Raw genomic sequence first — 23357 nt, 5'->3', positions numbered from 1 at the left:
AGAGTTTTCAAAAATAATAATAGACCTCAATGAAGGGGAAATCTGAATAAAAATAACAATAAGAACCAAAGACCCTCTTTCACAAGATCAACTTAATAGATCTTGTTTTGTCTGTGGCAAGAGTGGGCATATTGCTTGATTTTGCAAATATTGGAAACGTGAATCCATTCCATAGGCTAACATAATTGAGGAGCCTATAGTAGCTATAATTACAAATATCAATATGGTGCAATATGTTAAAGGGTGGTGGGCAGATTCTGGTGCTAATAGGCATGTCTACTATGACAAAGATTGATTCAAGCTATACCCTCCCTTTGAAGAAAAAAAACAATTATGCTTGGTGACTCTGGCAAAACCAAGATTCTTGGAGTGGTGAGGTCGATTTAAAATTCATTTCTAGATGTGTGATAACATTGAAAGATGTACTTCACACTTCGTCCATGAGGAAAAATTTGATGTCAAGCTTTTTGCTTAACAAGCCTAGCTTCAAGCAAACTATGGAATTTGATAATTATGTAATCACTAAAAAGATCTTATTTGTGGGCAAGGGTTATGCTTGTGATGGAATGTTTAAATTAAATATTGAGAATAATAAAGCATATACCAGTTCAGTTTATATGTTTTCTTCTATTATTTTTGGCATGCTCGTTTGTGTCATATAAATAATAGATACGTGGAAATCATAAGTAGTTTAGGATTAATTTCAAGATTGTCAAAATATTTTTAAAAATGCGAAACTTGTAGTCAAGCTAAGATTACAAAAAGGCCTCATAAAAGTGTTGTAAAAAATACCGAATTGATTGAGTTAATTCACTCCTATATTATGTGAATTTGATGGAATTTTAACTCGAGGAGGAAATAGATATATTATCACTTTTATTGATGATTTCTCAAAATATACAACCGTTTATTTGTTGAAAAATAAAAGTGATGCTTTTGAAAAATTTCAAGATTTTTTAAAAGAAATTGAAAATCAATTGGGTAGAAAAATAAAAAAGAATAAGAAGTGATAGAGGCCGTGAGTATGAATCAAGTACATTCAACTCATTCGTTCAGTCTTTAGGAAATATAAATGAAACTGCTACACCATATTCACCTACTTCTTACGGTGTAGCTGAAAGAAAAAATAGTACTCTAATTGAATTAACAAATGCCATGTTGATTGGATCGAGTGCACCTTTACACTTTTGGAGTGAAGCTATTTTAATAGCATGTCATGTTTTGAATAGGGTGCCACATAAAAAGTCACATACCACACATTTTGAGATGTGGAAATTATATAAGCGAAATTCGGGATATTTGAAAGTATAGGGTTGTCTTGCTTATGTAGGGCTTATTGACCCTAAAATACCTAAATCAGGTATAAGAGGTACAACTTGTGCTTTTCTTGGTTATGCGATTAATAGTACAGCCTATAGATTTTTTGATCTTGAAAAAAAAAAATTTGAATCTAGTGATGCAATTTTTCATTAAAAAAAATTCCTTTTGAATTGAAAAATAGTGGAGGGTGAAGAAAATATTTTGTCACAACCTAGTTCTTCTACTTCTCATTTACAAAACCAAGAAAAATGGAACCTAGGAGTAAAAGAGCTAGAGTTGAAAAGGATTTTGGTCCTGATTATTATGTTTTTAACATTGAGGAAAATCCCCAAAATTTAAAAGAAGCTTTAACATCACCTAATGCTATATTTTGGAAAAAGTCTATAAATAATGAGATGAAATCTCCAATTCCTAATAGAACATGGAAATTAGTAGATCTTCCACTTGGTTGGTAGACCATAGGTTGTAAATGGGTCCTTAGAAATGGAAGGATCAATAGATAAGTTTAAAGCTGGTCTTGTTGCAAAAGGCTTTAAACAAAAAGTTGATTTTGATTTTTTTGTTACTTTTTCTCTAGTAACAACAATTACATCTATTAGATTGCTAATTACTATTGTTGCAATTTTTTATTTGAAAATTCTTCAAATTGATGTAAAAATTGTTTTTCTAAATGGGGACCTAGAGAAAGAGATTTATATGGATCAACCTGAAGACTTTGTAGAGTCTGGACAAGATAGCAAGGTATGTGAATTAAATAAATCCCTATATGGCTTAAAACAAGAACCTAAACAGTGGCATAAAAAGTTTGATTCCTACATGGTTGAGAACGGTTATAAATCAAATGAATGTGATAAATGTATTTATTTTAAATCTTGGAATAATTTACATGTTATTATTAGCCCATATGTGGATGATATGTTGATTTTTGGCTCAAATATGCATGTTATAAATTAGACAAAAAATGTGCTTAAAAGCCATTTTAAAATTAAAACTTTTTTATAAATTAAAATGATGACGTGGAAAATTGTGAGAGTTTTAGAGGTTTTGGTTTTACATATATATATATATATATATATAGATTGTAAAAAATACGATCAATTATATGCAATTTGTATATTGAACATCTTGGAACTTTACACAACTCATGGTCTTTCTTATAATTCAAAGCTTCATCGAATCCAAAGTTGTTTTCTAGCGGATCTTGATCAATGTTTATTGACATGCCTCACGTATGCACACCAGAAAAAAAATTTGGGGTCCAAACATATAAAAGTATGACTGGGTGGGGATTAATTAGGAAAATTTGGAGATTAATGTTTTGGAAATTTCATGCAAATTTGATTACTATTGTTACGATTGAGAATCAATTCTCTGTATGTTGATGTGTTAGACTCTGTATAATGGATTACTTTAAAATAGATAAATATAGGAGTGCTGTATAAGAAATATGAGTGTAGTACAACTTAAAACATATAATACGAAGAGAATATCACAATTTACAAAGTAGAAAAAAGAAATTTTCAAATTTCAGATTGGGAACGGAATATACGATATTCTTCGGTACAGGGATAGCAACTCATATTAATTTCATATCCAAACACGTCCAATTTAAAACTCATATTTAAAAGCCATACTTCACCACAGATTCCCTGAAGTTTCTGAATGATGAGTCTTTCCGTTGAGAAATGAATAAATAAACAAAATGTTGGTCCTATTTGTACCAATAGTCGAGAAATGGAAAGAAGAATAACAATGAAAAAATATGGATAAGCCCATTTCAGATGCACAATTCTACGAAAATACCAAGTTTTTATAGTTAATTTAATGCTACAGACTTACTGTAATTAAAGAATTCAGTGCCAGTCCAGCCATCAAAATTGAATTCAACTTCAGTTAAAACTTTTGTTTACTCCATATTATGGCTGCCGCACTGTGCTTAGAAATCAATAATCACCATATCAGATTAAAGAAGGGAAAAATTGCCATAGTGTTTATGTAGCAGAAACATACTCTACAGTCTACACTTGTTAGCAAACCTCTTATAAATTTTTTTTTTCTTTTACCTATTATGTGCAATTGCACTAGAATGATCTAACTCTTTGCGTTGTACTTATATTGTTACTCAAATTCTACTCAAAACCAACAGAAGCATAATGATTGCTAGCCAATATTAAGCTTGTTGCTAATATTTTTGTGAGATGATGGAGGCCCTATTCTTTATTTTTAAATTTATTGTTCTCTATTTGGTTTTATATTCAAGGCTTGGGGAAAATGATTTAAGAATGTTTAATCATAGGTGTCTGAGTAGATCTCAGCTAACCCTCTAACTGTCCTGAAGACCTAAAGGCAATTGATGGTTAACCTTTAGTTACCATTAGTAATCACCTCTTCAATATTGACTGCTACATGCAAATTAGATGCATTTTTTTTTCAAAGAATCAAAAGCAAGTTAAAATATTGTCGATGTTAAAGATGATTGTATATTGCCAAGAGCCTTGTAGTATTCAATTGATATTTCCTAGTGTTTTCAATAGAAACGTTCAGAGTTCAAATCCTCCCACCTAGTAGCGGAGGATCAAAGGGACTAGAGGGGACCAAGGCCCCCCCCCCCCCCCCACAAACATTTTGAAAATTATATATTTTACTATATGATGTAATTATATTTACAAGTAGCTCCTTGAGAAAAATACAACTTGGCCCCCCAATTTGTTATTAAATGTCTAAATACTTTCTAGTGTAAGCATAATAAACAAATAATTAAGTAGTAATCCTCTCATAATATATGTCAAGAGTGACAATATGTATATATATAGGTTATAAATAGCATTAGTGTTTTTTACTTTTATGGTGTGTAGAATGTAATAATATCTTTTCAAGTGTAATGCATTTTTGTTCCTTATTCTATGTAATTTTCAATCATTTTAATCACATATCTATAAATTATAATTGATTTGATTACAATCTTTGGCTGTCAACAAATTGTTAAAAAAAAAACTGTGTTTCATTTATTATTTGGGTAACTTATAAATCATAGAGTACATAATATACAATGACATAGTTTTCTTTTATACATATAAAAAAAATTGAAATAAAAACATAAAATGTAAAAAGAATTCTTCAAAGCATTTTACATATAAATGATAATGATATACTTGGATATATATATATATATATATATATATATATATATAGCTTAGGTTAATCGTGGCCCCCCTCTAAAGAAAACTTTCTGGTTCCGCCACTGCTCCCACCTCCAAGTATTGAATTATAAAAATAAAAAATGAAGATGATCGCATAGAGGGATAATCTATGGATCACGTGCAAAATTCAAAGTCTCTTAGTCTCATCTATTGAAACCTCTTTGCTTATAATTTATTTATTTTTGGTTAAAAAGAACCACCAAAATCATCCAAAGTAAAATTCACTATATTTTTTTTGAACTCAGTGAATTAATTTTAAATATTTTGTACACTCCTCATTTTCTGTTATTCGTATGGCTATCATCTAGCTTTGAGGGTTTCGTGCAAGAAGCACTTTGTCATATACTATTGAGATGTGGGCTGCATAATGCAAGAAGAACTATGTGCATGTCTTCCATGTACCACTTCTTTTTTATTGATGATTATGAATTTTACTTGTAGAAGAGGGATAGGATTGAAGTCCAAATTAGAGTGATTGAAGCTGCTCCATGAAAACAACTATAGCTCTTCCATGGAAAAACATTTTTTTTTATTGGATTTGATTACTTACACATAGGACCACCATTGATATTGGTAAAAAAAAAAATACTTCAAATGGCCACATGATAAGGGCAAAACATACATCCAAGATTCCCAAACAGGAAAAAAAAATGAATTGCAGAAGTCCTTTATGACTTGTTGAAAACTCACAAAATTTCTCTGTTTTGAGGTTAAAGATTTCATCCATGCCTACAAAAATCAATACCAGGAAACCATAAACAATCAATTAGGAAAGTTCACAATCCACTTCAACAAAGACGCTTCACTTAAGATTATAGCACATTGGTTAAATGAATCCTCCGCAATCTAACAAAGGATCAAACTGAAAAACATGTGAAACTATAACGTTGAATATTGTTTAATTTAAACTAAAAGACTAAATTGATACCAATATAGATTTGGGAACCAAATTGGGGACTTGTATAAATTACAAGTAGGGAAACAAAGCAGAAAATAAATGGATTTGTTTTGCTATTAAAAAAAATATATGTATCTTTACTAGGAATAAAAGAAACATGGTTTGATTTTCTAAAAGACCTGGGCTCTTCAAAAAAAATATTTATTAGTCAATGTGTACTCTATTTTTGTGAATTTGAAAACAGATAAATATTACAGTAGAACCGAAATGCCCTCAAAATCCCAAAAAGGCAAGGCATGTAACATGTTAGCACCAATGTTCATGGGCATGGCACCCAATAAGTTCCCATGATGACAGAAAATTTTGAAAAATGGGCGTGGCGAGTCATCCTTTATTTTATTTTATTTTATTTTCCTTTCCAATTCAGGCCGAAACAGACCGATACAGGCCGAAATGGACGAAAATGCGTGTTAAAAAAAAGTGAAAAGTTCAGTAAAACTCACCGTTTTGAAGCTAGTTTAAAGAAAAAGACCCTAAGGGTCTATTTGGTTGGAGGAATGGAAAAGTGGAAGGATGGAAAATTAGTGGGAGGATAAAAAATATTTAGTTTTCCTTCATGCGTATTTGGTTGGAGGGATGGAAAAGTGAGAAGGTGGAAAACTTTTTTGTTTGTTTGAAAAGAAAAGTGGGAGGATAGAAAATGTAGTTTATATAAATTAACTATTATACCCTTGTTACATAATAGATAAGAAATAGATTTATTTATACTCATTAAATAATATAAAATTTTTACCAACAATTATATTTTTTTTAATGAGAAGTGTTACGTCTACAACATTCTTCGCAATACTTTCACAACAAAATTTATATGGAAAGTTGTTACTAGTTCTAATTTGAACCCACCACTGAAATTATTTTTTTACTCACCAATATTAACTAATAACAATCTATTTCTTAAAATTTATTTTGAAAATATTGTGGTAACATTTCTCAATTAGGATTTTTTATTCATTATATTATTTCTCCTTTCTCAGTCTTCATTTCATCCATATGTTTTTCTTTTCTTTTCTTTTTTTCTTCTTTTTCTCCTCCACACACGTTGTCCTTATCTCTATCCCCCTTCTTTTAGTTTCTTTGTCTTCCTCATTCAAGAACATTCCAGGTGCAGCTCTCATTCTCTCTCTCTCTTTTCTTTTTTCTTTTCTCTAGTGCTCTCTCTCTCTCTTTTTTTACTTGATTCCAGAATGGGGTATTTTAGTTAAAGTGCTATGAGAGCACTTTTCTCTCCAACATTTTCCTCCCGATTTGGGAGGATGAATTTTGTGGGCCCGAGAGAGAAAATTTTCTCCTGGGTTTTCCTTCCTCCCCATTTTCCTTCTTTTGCCAAACAATAGAAAACACTGTTTTCTACCTTATATTCCTCATGTTTTCCATACTCCCTAAATTCACCCTAACCAAACACAGTGTAAGGCCTTATCTCAAACTCTCTCTCTCTCTCTCTCTCTCTCTCTCTCTCTCTCTCTCTCTCTCTCTCTCTCTCAAATTCCCTTCATCTCTCTTTTGGCTCACTGACCAAGCTCGTTCTTCATCTCTCAGTCGCAATCTCTGCATCTCTCGGTCTCAATCTCTCCATCTCTCGGTCTCAATCTCAGTCTCAAGCTCACTGACCCAAGCTCATTGGCGGAAGGGCAAAGGTATCTTTCTTTCATTCTCACCCTCCATTATACTCTCACATGCTTTATAGCTCATTTTTTTTTTTTAATTTTGTATATAAACTGTAATGTTGAGACTTGAGTTAATTCCTTATTTAGTTATTATATATTTGTCAAACTATTTGTATGTTGACCCTTATATGAAAATATATTTAATAATTTATAAATAAAAATATATTTAATAATTTATTAATAACGTATATTGAGGCACCCTCAATCTACTTTTTCAAAAATGGCTATGTCACCACACCCGAACCCAAATACCCAAGATATACGGACAGCCGGACAGGTCCAATCCAAAATTCAAGCTTCTTTCGGTTGAGTGGTTGTCCTACTTGTTCTAATAATGGAGTCTTTTGGTGAGTGGTGGCCCTGCTACTTTAGGGAAAAAAAAAAAAAATGAACCCATCTTTGCGCAAAGTGGTTGGGGGACGTGCTTGTTTTGATAATCTATAAAACTAAGAAAACCCGTCTCCATTATGCAAGTGTTGGTCCTACTCTTTCTAAGAGAGAGAAAAAGAAAAGACATGGAACGGCCCTCCAAATTTTACTTTTCACATGAACATTTCTACAGAATATATTCGTCAATACATGGCAATTACCGTGGTTGCTTCATTAATTTTAAAAGTCAATACAAGTCTAGCCATCAAAATTTAAAATGGAACTTCAATTTTACGACATTATTTGAAGGCATATTAATCAAATACTGCATTAGCCAGTTGACACAAATATTGTGAAGACAAATTAATATTTGAAGAGCAAAAATTAATAATCACTATAGCAAAAGTTAAGAAAGAAATTATTGTAATACAGATGTTTATCTAGCCCCCCACCACTTTAGATATATAGTCGTTTATTTCTCACAGAAACATACTCTATACTTTGCAAACCTCTTCATAACACTTTCTCTTGTGCTAAACAACCAGAAAAATATGGCTGAATATGTTCTCAGTGTTGTTGAGGGAGTAATAGCCAATGTGATGTCACTAGCTGTTGAGCTTATCGAATCTGTGCGGGTTTTCAAGGATGAGCTAAATACGCTTCTAGACTCATCAACCAAGATTCAAGCTTTGCTACGTGCTGAGAAAAGACAAAAAAATGATATTGTTATGAGCATTTGGCTACTGAAGCTTAAAGATGTAGGCATGTAGCTTATGAAGCTGATGATGTGCTATGTGCTAGATGAGTTTCACTACAAGATTCTTCGACAAAAGTTAGAGATTCAAAACAAAATGAAGGTACACGTACCCCCCTTAAAGATGGGAAACAAAATAAAATAAAAATCAACAAACTGTTTGATAAAATTTTGAACGATGTAGCTTTCCTTGGTCTTTAAGAGTCTTTGAACCCAATCCCCAAGATCAGTCTGGATTGGAAGACAGACTCTTTTATTGATGGTTCAGAAGTTGTAGGGCGAGGAGATGATGTCTTAGAAATTGTCAATTTGTTGATTGGTGCAAAAAATCAACAAGATATCCCTGTCATTCCTATTGTGGGAATGGCAGGTCTTGGAAGGACAATTACAGCAAAACTAGTTTACAATCATGAACTAGTAAAGAAACATTTTGATGTGAGGATGTGGGTATGTGTATCTGAAGATTTTGACGTTGAAAGGATTTTAAGAGAGATTCTTGAGGTTCTTAACAATTGTTCTATTGGGTTAGAAAATAAAAATGCTATACTTTACCACCTTCAAAAGAAATTGAAGGGAAAAAGATATCTTCTCATACTTGATGATGTGTGGATTGAAAATTCTGAGAAATGGGATAGTTTAAGGAGAAGTTTGTTGGGAATTAATCAAAATCATGGAAATAACATTATTGTAACTACTCGTAGTGACAATGTGGCACAAATAATGGAGACAAGTCTTAGACATAAATTGGAAAAACTATCCGAAGATGAATGTTGGTTACTATTTAAAAAAAAGGCATTTGCTAATGAAAGAATTCCCCTGGATTTGGAGGCTATTGGAAGAGAGATTGCTAAAAGATTAGGAAGGAATCCATTGGTTGCAAGTGTCTTAGGAGGAATGATGTAGTTTAAAAAGAATAAAAGTGAATGGTTATCAATTCAATATAGTAATACTTGGGATTCAATAAATAAAAATAATGGGGTCCTTCCAATATTAAAGTTAAGTTTTGACCATCTTCCAACACCTTTTCTAAAACAATGTTTTGCATATTGTTCAATTTTTCCCAAGGATTTTGTTATTGAAAAGAAACTATTAGTTCAACTTTGGATGGTTGAAGGATTCCTTCAAACATCTGAAACAAGTTTTTCAATAATGGAGGATATTGGTAACAATTATTTTGATTTCTTACTGGCAAATTCATTATTTCAAGATCCAGAAAAGGATTTGTGTGGTGATGTTATAAGGTGCAAGATGCATGATCTTGTGCACGATCTTGCAATCTCAATTTCAAAAGGGGAAACCTTGCATTTGGAGGGAAATTTGTGGGATGGCATTGATGAGTCTCATATTCGACGTCTATCTCTTATATCCGGTGGCCATACAACACATGCAATCCCATTATCTAAAGATGGCATGGGTAGATTACACACAGTTTTTTTGAATCATGTTGATCTTGGTGACAAGTTATTAAAGTTTAAATGCGTACGTGGTCTATCGTTATGTGGGTCATGTATAAAAGAGTTACCCGAGTACATTGGTAAGTTGAGACATTTCAGGCTTCTTCACATCAAGAACACCTACATCAAATTAATACCAAATTCTGTTACCATGCTCTACAACTTGCTAGCTCTTGTAATTCGGAATTGTCGTTTTCTCAAAGAGCTTCCAAAAGATCTACGAAACTTGATTAAATTGAGACATATTGACATTGACATTAGTAATTGGAACATAATGAAATTGCCGCCTAATATGGGGCGGTTGACTTGCCTTCAAACATTGTCTTTCCTTGACATTGGTCAAGACATTGGTGGTCGAATTGAAGAATTGGGATGCTTAAGGCAACTCGGAGGAGAATTAAGTATCTACAATCTAGAGCACGTGAGAGATAAAGAAGAAGCGAAAACTGCAAATTTAGCGGAAAAACCAAAATTACACAAATTGGGATTCCATTGGAGAAGGGGGCGTGCAAGGGAAGGCAACAACAATGACGAGGATGTACTGGAAGGCCTTCAGCCTCACCCAAATTTGAAAAGCTTAAAGATTAATCATTTCAATGGTGAGAAGTTCCCTTCGTGGCTATTGGGGAGTGATAATATTAGGGGTGGCTTGTTACTTTTCAATCATCTGTTGGAGATTTGCTTAAGCTGCTGTAAGAAGTGTGAAAAAATTCCGACACTTGGACATTTACCCAGTCTCAAAGTTCTTGAAATAAGGGAAATGGATAACGTGAGATGCATAGGAACTGAATTTTACAGCAGTTATAACGGTGAGGGTTCAAGTAATAGTAGAGGTGGCAGTGGCAGCACCGTGTTGTTCCCAGCTTTGGAAAAACTTATTTTGGAGAGCATGCATAATCTAGTAAAATGGAATGGCGTGACAGAACCAACAGCAAAAATAGGAATGATGTTTCCTAGACTTGGGTATTTGAGAGTTTGGGGATGCGAGAAGCTAACAAGTGCTCCATGTCATTACCGTCTCTTAAGAAATTAGTCATTAACAAAATCAGAGGTCTGGCATTTGAAAAGATTATTAGCGAGCTTACCACACTCACGTCCCTCCAGATTACGGAAATTTCGGAACTTGCTTGTCTGCCAGAGCATTTTTTGCAAAAAAAATAGGAGTCTCACGGATTTGAGTATACGGGATTGTGCTGATTTGGGGTCAATCTTGCCACATGAGCATGTATGGCCCTTCTGCCCTTCACTCCGATCGCTCTCTATATGTGACTGTCACAAACTGAGTACATTGCCAGATGCACTGCACAACCTTCAATGCCTTGAGAAGTTTCAGGTAAATTTGACAATGCATGTTAAGGAGCCAATTGAGTACCCTACTCCACTAGCAGTCTCGACACCAGGCACAAATAAAGGAGCTACAGTGGAACCCTTCTTTCGGAAAGCTCAAAATTAGTTGAACTACCTGATCCTGTGACTAAGCCATCCCTTTAAAAACCAGAGTTGTTATCTGCGCAAGGAACAGAGGTTATGGAGAAAAAATGGAAGATGTCCGTTCCTGAATCAGAAATTGAGATTGTGCCTTCTCAACCTACCGAAGAAGGTCGGGTGAATTTTCAATTGATAAAGCATGTTGGAAAACCAATTGAGGCCCTCGGGGAGTAAAAACATAGTATCTATCGGAAATGTGTGATACTCTCTCTCATGGGTCAAGAGTGGGATCCAATCTTTAAGTGAGAGAGGGCATTACATATTCCTAATATATGAGATACTTTTCCCTCGGAGAGGGAGTATTACTACCCCCTAGCCTTTTCAAATTCCACCCTCACTCCTATAGTTTTTATAAAATAAAAATTTAGAGATAAATGTTAACTGTTTGTTCCCCTAAAATTATTATTAAAAAAATCCTACATCTAATATGTTTCTTTTCCCTTTTTTTTAATTCTTATGTCATTCATAACTCATTATGTTAAAATGTTCTCAATATATATTTCCTAAAAATAAAACAGTTTATATAAATAATTAAGGCATAATTTTTTTTTTCTTATTATTCATATCATATGTAATTTACTAAATCAAATCATATTCAAGATATATATTCCTAGATCCTAGAAATAAATATGTAATTTTTTTCAATATAAGCCTTTTTTTTAAGAACAATATAAGCCTTTTTTATTTAGCATAAACAAAACTTTTTTATTTTATTTTCTGGAACATTTGACTGATCTTACTTTTTTGGATCCGACCCACATCCAAAAACTTGTGGAGCTTCCAGACATCGACTTTATGTTGGAGATTCCTTCTGAAGAAAAAAGGATGTCCATTTATGGATCAGAAAGGATGTCAATTTCTGGATCAGAAACAGAGAATGAGGGTGGTTTCCAAACTTAAGAAGGTACAACGAAATCTAAATTTACAATGCATGTTGGGGAACCAATTGAGCCCTCTACTTCACTAACATTTTTATCATCAGGTACAAGTAAAGGAGCTACAGAGGAACCCTTCCTTTCGAAGAGCTCAAAATTAGTTGAACTACCTGAACCTGAGACTACTCCAATTTCTCTTGAAAAACAAGAGTTGTTATCTGCACATGGAACAGATGTTATGGAGAAAAAAGGGAAGATGTCCATTCTTGAAACAGAAATTGAGATTGTGCCTTCTCAACCTATCGAAGAAGGTTGGATGAATTTTCAGTTGACAAAGCATGTTGGGAACCAATTGAGCCCCAGTGGAGGAAAAAGCATAGCATCTATTGGGCATATGTGACCCCCTCTCACATGAATAGAGTATGGGATTCATCTCTATGTGAGAGAGGCATTACATACTCCCAATACCTGAGATCACTTCCCCACAGGGACGGGTGTTATTATCTCCTAGCTTTATAAAATTCCACCATCACTCCTATATTTTTTATAAAATAAAAAATAAAAATTTAGAGATAACATTTAACTACTGGTTCTACACTTCTACTAGAATTTTTATATAAAAATATATATATATATATATATATACACTACATTTATTTATATAATTGACTAATACATCTTTTTTTCCTTTTATTACTCTTCTTTCATTCATAACTTATTATATTAAAATGTTTTCAATATATATTTTCTTAAAATAAATAAGTTATATAAATAATTAATGCATTATTATTATTATTATTATTATTATTATTATTTGGCTTATTACTCATAGTATATGTAGTTCACTAAATCAAAGCATATTCAAGATATATATTACTAGTCCTAGAAATAGATAAGTAAAATTTTCTTTTAATATAAGCCTTTTTTTTTATTTCGCATAATCAAGCTTTTTTTTTTTTTTTTTTTTGTATTTGGAGAATTAGAAATATGAACGCAATTTTTTTTTTCTTTAAAGAATAAAGGACAATTACATATTTTGTGGTCAAGAGTTAGAAATTTATATTGCATTCGTCATCTAAAAAAAGTTGCACCCAATGAATAAAACTCCCACTTTTACAAGATCCTAGGAGAGGTCATAGTATGCAACCTTACTCACAATTTATTGGAGACACTAATTCTCGTGCAATTGTCATCTAATCCATATCATCTATGACTTTTTTTTTTCTTTCTAGTTCTTACTAATGTTTTAATGGATTTTTTTTTTTAAAAGAGTATATTGTATGTAGTATAATTTATCCAACTCTCTGGGTTAGAATTTCATCCCCCTGCCTATGATCCTATTTCTAAAAAATAAAAAAAATAAAAAAAAATTATATATATTTCGCTTGGTCCCTGAAAAAAAAAATTTCCTGGCTCCTGCAGGTACAAGCAAACAAGCTGCAGTAGAACCAATGTCAGTGACGGTGCTTCCTTCAGGAAAGGATGAAATTGAGATTGGTCCGACTGGTAGTCAACTGTTGCTTGAAGTGAGCACATATTCCAACAGGTCCATTGAGCGCACTTCGTTGGAGATCTTCGAATACATGAATGACGTTACAGCTCGAAGAATCGGTTTTCATGGAAGTGATGAGATTGGGAGGACCAGTGTATTGAAAGCCTTGATCAGTAACCCCAAAATAAAAGACTTGTTTGACGTGGTTATTTGGGTGACTGTCTCAAGAAATTGGAGCACCAGAAAGGTTCAAGATGAAGTGTTACGACAATTACCATTGTCACCAGAAGACTTCAACACTGATTTTGAAATTGCAGGGAAACTGCTTCAAGTTCTAAGAAGCCAACGTTTTTTGTTGATTCTGGATGATGTTTGGGAGCCGATTGATCTAAATGCTGCTGGTATTCCTGATCCTGCTTTAAAAAAGGGTTGCAAGATGATATTTTCAACAAGATTCCAGAATGTGTGTCACGTCATGGGTGCTGATAGAGAGGTTCAAATGGAGGGACTCCTACCAGAAGAAGCTTGGAAGTTGTTTCAGAAACTAGTGGGTGAGATCATTGACTCCCCAAATATCCAAAACTTTGCTAGAGCTATAGTTCAAAAGTGCCATGGTTTGCCATTGCTCATCATTGTTACAGGAAGGGCACTGGCTAAGGAGAATGACGCTTTAGCCTGGATGCATGCATCAAAGGAATTTTCACTGTGCAGCACACATGGGATCTATGGATATGAAGCTCTAATCCAAAAACTGAAACTCAGTTATGACAGATTGGAGGGTCCTGACATGAAGAGTTGCTTCCTTTATTGTGCCTTATTTCCAGAAGATCAGGAGATCAGCATAGATGAATTGGTAGATTATTGGATTCAAGAAGGTTTAGTTGCCAGAAATCGGCCAGATTCTCATAAGAGGGGAAGTGATATAGTAGATTTTCTTCTAGGAGCCTCTCTTTTGCAGAGCGTGCAAGTTGGACTTTCCATCAAAATGCATAATTTGATTCGGGATTTAGCATCAAGGATATTATCATTGGAAGTCGAAGGTCATCAGTTTCTGTGCGGAAGTTATTCAAAAAAATGACTCAGATATCACACATGGGAAATAGACTGCCAATTCTTGAATATCATCGGTTCTTATCAAGGGCTGGTGCAGGTCTGATTGAGCTGCCGTTAAAAGAGGAATGGGAAGAAGCCAAGATGAATTTTTTTATGGACAATGAGCTAAGCAGCCTACCAGAGAGACCAAATTGACCCCAGACTTTTGGCATTGTTCCTCCAAAGAAATCATAATCTAAGAGTGATACCTACCTCCTTCTTTTACTTAATGCCTTCTCTTACAATTTTGAACCTATCTAAAACCAGGATCAAATTCTTGCCAAATACAATTTGTAAGCTTACAATACTTGAAGTGCTTATGTTAAGAGATTGTGAACGTCTGGTTCAGCTACCATCTGAGGTTGGATCTTTGAGACGACTTGTGGTTCTTGATCTCCAAGGAACTAAGCTTAACAAATTATCAAATGAGATTTCTAAACTGGCTTCTCTAAGGCACTTGAAGGTATCATTTTATGGCTCTGTCAACCGTAGTGAATATGATAATCTGCCTCCTGAATTGCTTTCACATGCTGTAATAAGGAATCTCAGTGAATTGGAAACACTAAGTATTGATGTGTACCCAGGAGATATGAGGTGGAATGAGAACGTGAAATCTGTCTTAGATGAGGTGAGCAACTCGACAAATTTGACTACTTTTTGTTGCTATTTCCCAAAAGTAGAGTTTCTTGAACTCTCTCTCCAGACGAGCGTGACGTGGAAAATTGGGGGTTTAACTGAATTCAAATGTGTAGTTGGCCATGATGTGAAACGCTTTGCATCTGAAAATGTGGACAATCTGGAATTAGATTATGTTCAATGGGGTCGATGCTTGAGGTTTGTGAATGGTGAGATGATACCAAATGCAGTGCTAGAAGTATTAACTCGCACTTCTGCGTTCTGTCTAGATCATCATATCAATGTTCTCAGCCTTTCAGAGTTTGGACTAGGTAATTTCAATGGACTGAGATTATGTGTAGTGAGGGAATGTCCAGAGATTCAAGAAATTGTTGCTGACGCGGAACTTTCTGATGCTGTGTTTCCGATTATGGAGCACCTAACCATTAATTCTCTGCCAGACTTGAGGAAGATTTGTAAAGAAATGATACCACAGGGAAGCTTCGCTAAGTTAAGAGTATTAACAGTGTATACATGCCCCAATTTGGAATTTGCTTTTGCAAGCTCCATGGTCCAGTGTTTCTCTAACTTAGAGGAATTGATAGTTGAAGATTGTTCAGCTATTAAGAAGACAGTTGATTCTGATAGTGGTACACTCCCTAGCTTGAAAAGATTAAAGCTTCACTCTCTACCCAACTTGGTTAACATCATGAAAGGTGCATGGCCCCCATTAGAAAACATAAGCTTCTATGATTGCCCTATGTTGAAGAAGCTTGGCATCGACTCCAATTTAATTCGAACCATAAAAGAGATTAAGGCGGAGAAAGATTGGTGGCAAGAATTAGAATGGCAAGATAGCTCATTATATTCACGTCTTCAAGCTCGTTTCACTGTGATTAGTAACAAGGATTTGTAATACAAGAATTTACAAGCATTAAGGTTGACTTATCCCTTTTTGGCACTATCAGGCTACCAGTTGTTCAGCTTCCTTAATCAGGAGCAAGAGAAGGCCGTAGCAGGATCAAACAAGAATAAGAAATTTATGAATTTCTGTTGAGAGAATGTGGACAACCCAGCAAATCACAAATTCTGGCGACAGTTCCTATTGAAGCCTCTTTTCTTTTTTTCATAATTCGTAAAATCTGTTGTGTTCATGATCTTGAAATATTCTGTGGAAGAATGTGTATTTATTTTCTTAATGCCTTAGGGTCACTTGGTCACAGTTCCCTTATAATATATACAAATGTATATTATAAGGGAAAAAGGCTACGGTTAAAAACAAATAAACGGTTTAACCTTATAAAAAATAAAAATAAAAGAAGAAGGAAAATTAATGCACAAAATAACAAGAGAGTACAAAGGGGTAGATGAGTAATTTCCCTTCAAACCCCTCCCCTCTTTCCATTTTCTCCCCAAGTTTTGGGGCTAGATTTTGGTGAGTTGAGTTCGGGGAATAAACAACCCAGCCCTAGCAAAATCCCTCCCCTTTCTCCTCCCATCCAAAATCTCCTTTATTTTCTTATCTCTATTTTACATCCCTAAAATTTTCCCAACCAAACATACACAAAAAGATGTCACTTAACCCAGAAGCTTAAATTAATGAGTTTAGGTCCAATAATATTATAGTATCTCTTATTAGACGTCAACACTTGACAAACCACACCACTCACACGTTAATATTTTGACAAATTTTTCTATATATGTGTGAGTCTTATACCAAGTCACTTTTGACATTTTGATTAGTCTCTCAAGTGAACAAAAGTCCTTTTTCTTAAAAAATTTAAGTGTCATTCAAAGAAACTAAAAAGTATCATGCAAAGAGTTTGGTGGCTTTTGCTCAAAGGTGCCCTACATGAGGAACGACTAGTGGTTTAACAAGTCGTTGGTGTCTCGTATGAGATTAGCAAGAATAGAGCCCAAAAGACTTCACCTCATACTTGTCGATGTCTTAAACACTACGTTTATGTAGACATAGCAAATGGGGGTTGGATCATGTTCAGGTCAGTTAATCAAGTTTCAAGTTGGGTTAGGTCAAGTTGACCCGTATTTTTCAAATGAATTTGTTTTCTTAATTACAAAAACAAATCAATGGCAACCTTTTTAGAGAGAATAAATAAAATCAATCAAAAAAATGGATTGCACCTAATGCCACTTGTTAATATCCTTCAAATTCTGACAATTTTTGAGTTTGACTAAAATTCTCTATAGTCATGAATTCATGATGAAAAAGTCTTCAATGTTAATAACTCATTGCCAAAATGCTTGTAATTATAAATTTACAACTTCAAAAAGAGATACATCTTAAGGAGTACCAAAAAGTATATATTTTAAGTTTACACCGCTAATAGTATCATTCCCACCAAAAATAAAAAATAAAAAAATTGTGGAGCAGTGGAGGCTTAGGCGTGGTCTAAAGATTAGGTGTTAAGTTTGCTTGTTTGGACTCTTTTTTTAATTTTTTAGTTTAGTAGCTCCAACTTGTTTTGTCACTTTGTGTAAGTAGACAAGTAGTATGATTGTGTTAGTAACTTAGTCGTGTTAGATTAGTGTATAGTCAAATCAAATGTCTTGCTTTGTTTACTTGTTTTCAGTTTTCTTTTCATTTTAACTTTTTTTTTTAATAAATGGGTTGTCAACTTGTCATGTGACTCTTATTGACTACTAGTTAGGCAATAGGTTGCCAATCAGCCATGCTTTGTGCTTTATGCACCTAGCACTTAAGGCGTAGTCTGAATATTTTTTAGGGTAATTTAAAAAATAAAATAAAAAAAGAAGGTCTGGTCACAGGTTAGTCAGGTCCAGTTGACCCACAAAAAAATCTGGTCGAGTCATAAGTCAAACCCATTTTGCTTCAGGTCAAAAAATTCAAGTCCAAATCAAGTATTTTTCAAGTCAAGTCAGCAAATTCGGACCCGTTTTACCATGTCTACGATTATGACATGATTAACTGATTGTTTGGATAGCGCGTCCAGTGTCCAACGTTTTTTGTTGGGTCCCATGCATTGTTCACAGGACTCGCAAGTACTTTTTTCAGAAAAACAACTTTAAAATTAGGTCTCACGATACTATTCACACATTTAAAAATTATTTTACTACAGTGTTTTCAATTTTCAGTAATAAGCATTATCCAAACAGATCCTAACTCAACAATTCATGTGGTAAATTTTAAAAAAAAAAAAAAGTTATGTTAAGAAGTAAAATTAAGTATATGAATAGATTAAACCAAGTATGTACCTCACCTAATGATATCCTTACAAGGTTTTTTCATTATTGGCAAAGATTTAAAAACAAATATTGATTTTGAAACTAGACTAAATGTTTCATATAAAACTAATTGCGATTATTCTTAAATGCATCATTCCGTATGTGGGAGACAAATAAAATTCTACTTTTTTTTTTTTTTTTTTTTTACTTTAGTTAAAATACGTTTTGATCCTCTTACTTTGATTGGTATCAAAGTAAGAGGACACCCTTTTTTTTTTCTTTTTTTTTTGGGAAGAGGATACCTTATATATAGCTAATAAATGGCAGAGACAAGCTACTAGTAAGTTTTTGGTTGATTTCACATTCTAGTGTTATGTTTGTAATTTGCATATTTAAGCATTTGCTGACTTGTACTTCATTTTATGTCACAAACTTTCCTTGAATAGAAAGACCGTTGAAAATCAATATGTTATTGAAGCCAACAATGAAATTAGATGAAATTCAGTAACTTGAAAAGTAATTAATTGTTGTGAGGATCAAAAATCATTGCCTTACAACTATGACCTAGATTGTTTTTAAGGAAAATTCCCATTTTCAGGCCTTTAATTAGTCTTTTGTTATTTATAGTGAATTTTTTATTATTATTGCTTTCAACTTTTAAATAAGGTCAAACACAAAAAAAAAAAAAAAAAAAAAAAAAAAAGAAGGAAAGAGGGAGTCTAAATAAGGTCTTGTTTGTTTTCGAATGTCTTTTATACCAGTAGAGGTTTTTTATTTTTGAGAATCCATAGGATGGTGGTAGCCTAGTAGGGTTTGAATTTGTATATTTTTAAAGAGGATTCTGGCCTTTTGCCCTTTCTGCGAAACATATTTGGCATAATGCCCTTGTTTCGAAACTATATAGGGGCGTGCCCCTGTTTTAAAACTCGATCTCCGTAAAGGCGAGTTACTTAAGTAACTCGATTATGAAGAAACCGAGTTGTAGGCAGGTTCTTGCCACGCTGGTGTTCCAGCTTGGCTTTTGGGCAATAAAATATTCCCGCGTTACTGTTTGGAACTCGTCAATGGGGAAAACAAGTAGCTAAAACCTGAATAACTGATAATCGAGTTATTGGTGTTACTCGGTTCTCATATAACCGAGTTTTATGCTATTCTGACGCCATTTCACATCAGTTTTTTCACACGTGAAGCTGAACCCGATTAATAGGAAATCGAGTTATTAATATTACTCGGTTCTCTTATAATCGAGTTATTCTGCTATATCTCCTTCTCAAGCAATTCTCTTCATCATTTTCAGATATTCTCCTCATTCTAAGAATTTTCGGTCAGAAGTTGGTGTTATCTCTCCATCATCTCAGGTTTACCTAACTCATTCTCTTCTTTGAAATACATTGAGGATTTTATTATTGTCTTGGTATAGTTGTAGATATTATAAAAATTTATCAATCATAATGTATGTTTTTTGTTAGAGTATAATTTTCATTTAATAATTTGTATTACTTATGCTTTGGTATTTTCTTGAATGAGTGTTATGTGTATTTTCTTGAATGGTATTTTAGAGGTATATTAGTTGTTTGATGTTACAAGAAACGTACAATAAGCTATAGAAATGGTGATAAATGTTATGTGTGTACATTGAGTTATATTGCGTGTTATGTGTGTAATGCTTATGGTAAAATTTGAGTGTTAGTATTTAATTTTTCGCATGTAATAGTACACAAATTGATGAATGTCTTTGTCATGTACCGGAGGCGGAGCCAGGGGGGAGGGGGAGGAGAGGGGGCAAGTGCCCCCCTTGAGTTGTCCAAAAATATTCCATATGTACTACTATTAGGGAATATTTAGAATGCTTTACCCTGCTTGATGCAGAAAATAAACAAAAATCAGGAAAAATGACAAGCTTACCTAAGTCAATGCACCGTGTAAGGAAAAAAAATAGGAAACAACCCAAAAGTTTCGTGACAGAAGCAAAAATAATTAGAAGAATTTCCGTTAGGCACAATAACACACACCAAGAGCTTTTAACTTGTTAGCTGTTAGCTTTTAATTAGAAGAATTTCCGTTAGGCACAATAACACACACCTAGCATAATAATAATGCATTGTAGTGTCTTTCTTATGTCAATCGATAGTCCTATATTGTACACAACTTTTTTTTGTTTTTTGGTCCTCAATTTGTTGACATTTCAGTTTTAAATTGTGGGTTTATGCTATGAACTAAAATTTTAATTAGTTTGTAAAATAAAAAGAAAGTTGAACTTTTCCTATAGTTTCAAAAACAATCAAGAAAAGATAGTGAGATGTGTATACAACTTTGCAAGTAAATTGCTATATTTTAAATAATTTTAAAATTTATTTATTTCCACAATTTATTTTATAGTATTAACTTAAATGTCTAAATATAGTTTACATAGTTTTTGTATGACACTTATAGTTGTTTTTATAATGTTTTTTAATATATATATATAATTTTTTTTTTTTTTTGTTAATATTGACTTCTAAGCTTGCCCCCCCTGAATTGAAATCCTACCTCCGCCACTGTCATGTAGCATCTTATGCAGCATTACATTATTTACCAACAATTGATGCACACTGTTAACTTGATCAGTTGATGTTATTGTATTTAGTGTCAATGTCTGGTTCTGGCAACCCACAACTCTATAGGCCTCACGATGTGTTCACTGCTATGGGTCGTTGCTGGGTATTGGAAGATGAGTTTAGCTATCCAATCAATCCAAATCTGCGAAATAGTGCTTATGTTCACAATACCATGAGACAGGAGTGGGATTGGTTATTTCGTGAACAACAAATGTTTTATGATGAGTTGACTGGTTTTAAGTTGCCAGTGCCTCGGCGACTCGCATCGCAGATGCCTAGAGACACGATTGACGAACTTCGTAAAGCATTGAACCGCATAAGAGAAGAAAATAATCGAATGAAGATACGTCTTAAACAATATCGGACCCAAGTCGAGATTCGAGAGTCAGTGGAGGGAGGGTGGTACGAGCACGCACAATTCATGCAATCACTTCTTGCTGATCCCATTTATCAGTCAGATGTGGAGATGTCAGATGAAGACTAATCGTGTCGTGGTGTAATTAGACTTTGTTATTTAACTATTTTTGTTAACTATGTTTTAAATGTATGTGGGTCACTGTTGTTGCATTTGTACTATGTAAACCTTATTATTGATTGTGAGGACCATGCACATTATTCGTAATCTAGTTTATTCCCACAGAACGCATAAAAGTCAAATATTCCCACACATGATGTTTTTCAATAAGCACCTAGAACATAACAATAAGCACCTACAACATAATACAGAAAACTTAAAGTAACTTACACGATGTCACCAATATGCATGCATTGCATATTGAACACTAATGCTACTAACATTATTGACTTAACCTAGACATAACACACATACCACATAGGCATTCACTCTGACAGGTAGTCCTTGTAGTTAAGGACATTGTTACGTTTCGTCGGAGTGAGTTGCCAGTTCGTGGCGGCGGCCAGCTCTTCCGCTAGCTGTAGCATGTGATACCTGGACCTACGGAGTATCATGAGATTATTCTCTTTTTTTATTTTTGTCACTGCACGCTCATATTGATGCATATTTTGTCGTGATAGTGTGAGCGAGACACGATCAACAAGAGGCGCTCCGATTCGCACGAGATCATCGTGCAGAGCGTTGGACTCGTTCACACGAAAGTCCCACTCCCGCCGCAGTCTGGCATAGTATTCCCTCTCGTCGGAATCTCTCTCCCTCCTATAGTTATCTGGAAAACGAGGTAGCATCCAATTGCGCATTGACATTGGAAAATGTGACTTATGATTGGTATCTGTAGATGTTTTGCAAGGGTAGATGTAAATGGGAGTGGGACTTTATATAGGAGTTTTGCAAGGGTAGATGTAAATGGGACTAGGACTTTATATAGGAGTTTTGCAAGGGTAAATATCCACGTGGATGTGATTATATGTAAGGGTAAGTATTCACGTGAATAAAGATGATATGTCTTGACATTGTATTGTTTAGTGAGGTGTTGAGAAGCACATACTAACTGCGAACCTGACTTGGCTATACAGTGGCACCTGTTGGTGCACGTGGTTCGCTGAGGCAACTGTTTGATATGGCTATAGCTTATGCTACAGTAGAAGGCAGGTGATGTGTACTGCAAAGGAGGTTGTGTGTTTATTCACGTGAAAACTATTCAGCATTCCTATGCTTCATCTGACATGACTTGACGAGACAGTGCCGAGTTGCATTAAATGTTTCATAAACTTTTCAAGGATGCTCTGCATTATTGAAAACGGTGCATTGCAAAAATCTGCATATTTGTGTATTGACGAGCGTGTAGGTGATATGACTGGATAGGGTTCACGTGAAGACTATTCAGCATTCCTGTGCCTTGTCTGACATGACTTGACGAGACAATGTCGAGCTGTGTTAAATGTATCATAAACTTTTCAGGAATGCTCTGCATCCTTGAAAACGGTGCATTGCGAAAGGATGCATATCTGTGTGCGCATGTGCGTGTAAGTGATATGACTGGACAGGGTTCAACAGTGTGACGCACTGTTGAGCAGCACATGCAGCACTGCAAAGTGTATAAGTAGAAATGGTGGACAGCTCACCCCCAAAATTAATGCATAAACTTTGAAGGGATGCTCTGTATTTTCACGTGAGTGTGGATGGGTACTTGTGGTCAGGGTTCAACAGTGCTGAGCTATCCATGGTAGCTACACTCACTGTTCCCAATGGTGGTATTTGGCAAGTGGGATTGAAGAAAGTTGATAACAAGATTTGGTTTTGTAATGGTTGGCAGGATTTCGTTGAATACCATTCTATCTGTTATGTTTATTTTCTAGT

General features: G+C 34.2%; 4 protein-coding genes across 4 annotated transcripts; all 4 read left to right on the top strand.

The window, feature by feature from the left end:
• Positions 1-8062: 8062 nt before the first annotated feature.
• Positions 8063-9168, top strand: LOC115964995 (putative disease resistance protein RGA3). Its single transcript, XM_031084209.1, has 2 exons — positions 8063-8273; positions 8468-9168. Exons 1-2 carry the CDS (start codon positions 8063-8065, stop codon positions 9166-9168), a joined length of 912 nt encoding a protein of 303 aa, XP_030940069.1.
• A 246-nt stretch (positions 9169-9414) lies between these two features.
• Positions 9415-10752, top strand: LOC115964994 (putative disease resistance RPP13-like protein 1). Its single transcript, XM_031084208.1, has one exon. The coding sequence runs from the start codon at positions 9415-9417 to the stop codon at positions 10750-10752; it is 1338 nt and encodes a 445-aa protein (XP_030940068.1).
• A 1382-nt stretch (positions 10753-12134) lies between these two features.
• On the top strand, positions 12135-14652 carry LOC115964993 (disease resistance protein RPS5-like). Its single transcript, XM_031084206.1, has 2 exons — positions 12135-12393; positions 13505-14652. The coding sequence occupies exons 1-2, from the start codon at positions 12135-12137 to the stop codon at positions 14650-14652; spliced, it is 1407 nt and encodes a 468-aa protein (XP_030940066.1).
• Positions 14640-16391, top strand: LOC115963032 (disease resistance protein At4g27190-like). The gene has a single exon (XM_031081914.1). It carries the CDS (start codon positions 14896-14898, stop codon positions 16195-16197), a length of 1302 nt encoding a protein of 433 aa, XP_030937774.1. The 5' UTR covers positions 14640-14895; the 3' UTR covers positions 16198-16391.
• Positions 16392-23357: the final 6966 nt, after the last annotated feature.

Source organism: Quercus lobata, chromosome 10 (assembly GCF_001633185.2).
Source record: "Quercus lobata isolate SW786 chromosome 10, ValleyOak3.0 Primary Assembly, whole genome shotgun sequence".
NCBI lineage: Eukaryota > Viridiplantae > Streptophyta > Magnoliopsida > Fagales > Fagaceae > Quercus > Quercus lobata.
The sequence above is the reverse complement of the archived record's forward strand: the minus strand, read 5'-3'. Positions and strand labels throughout refer to the sequence as shown.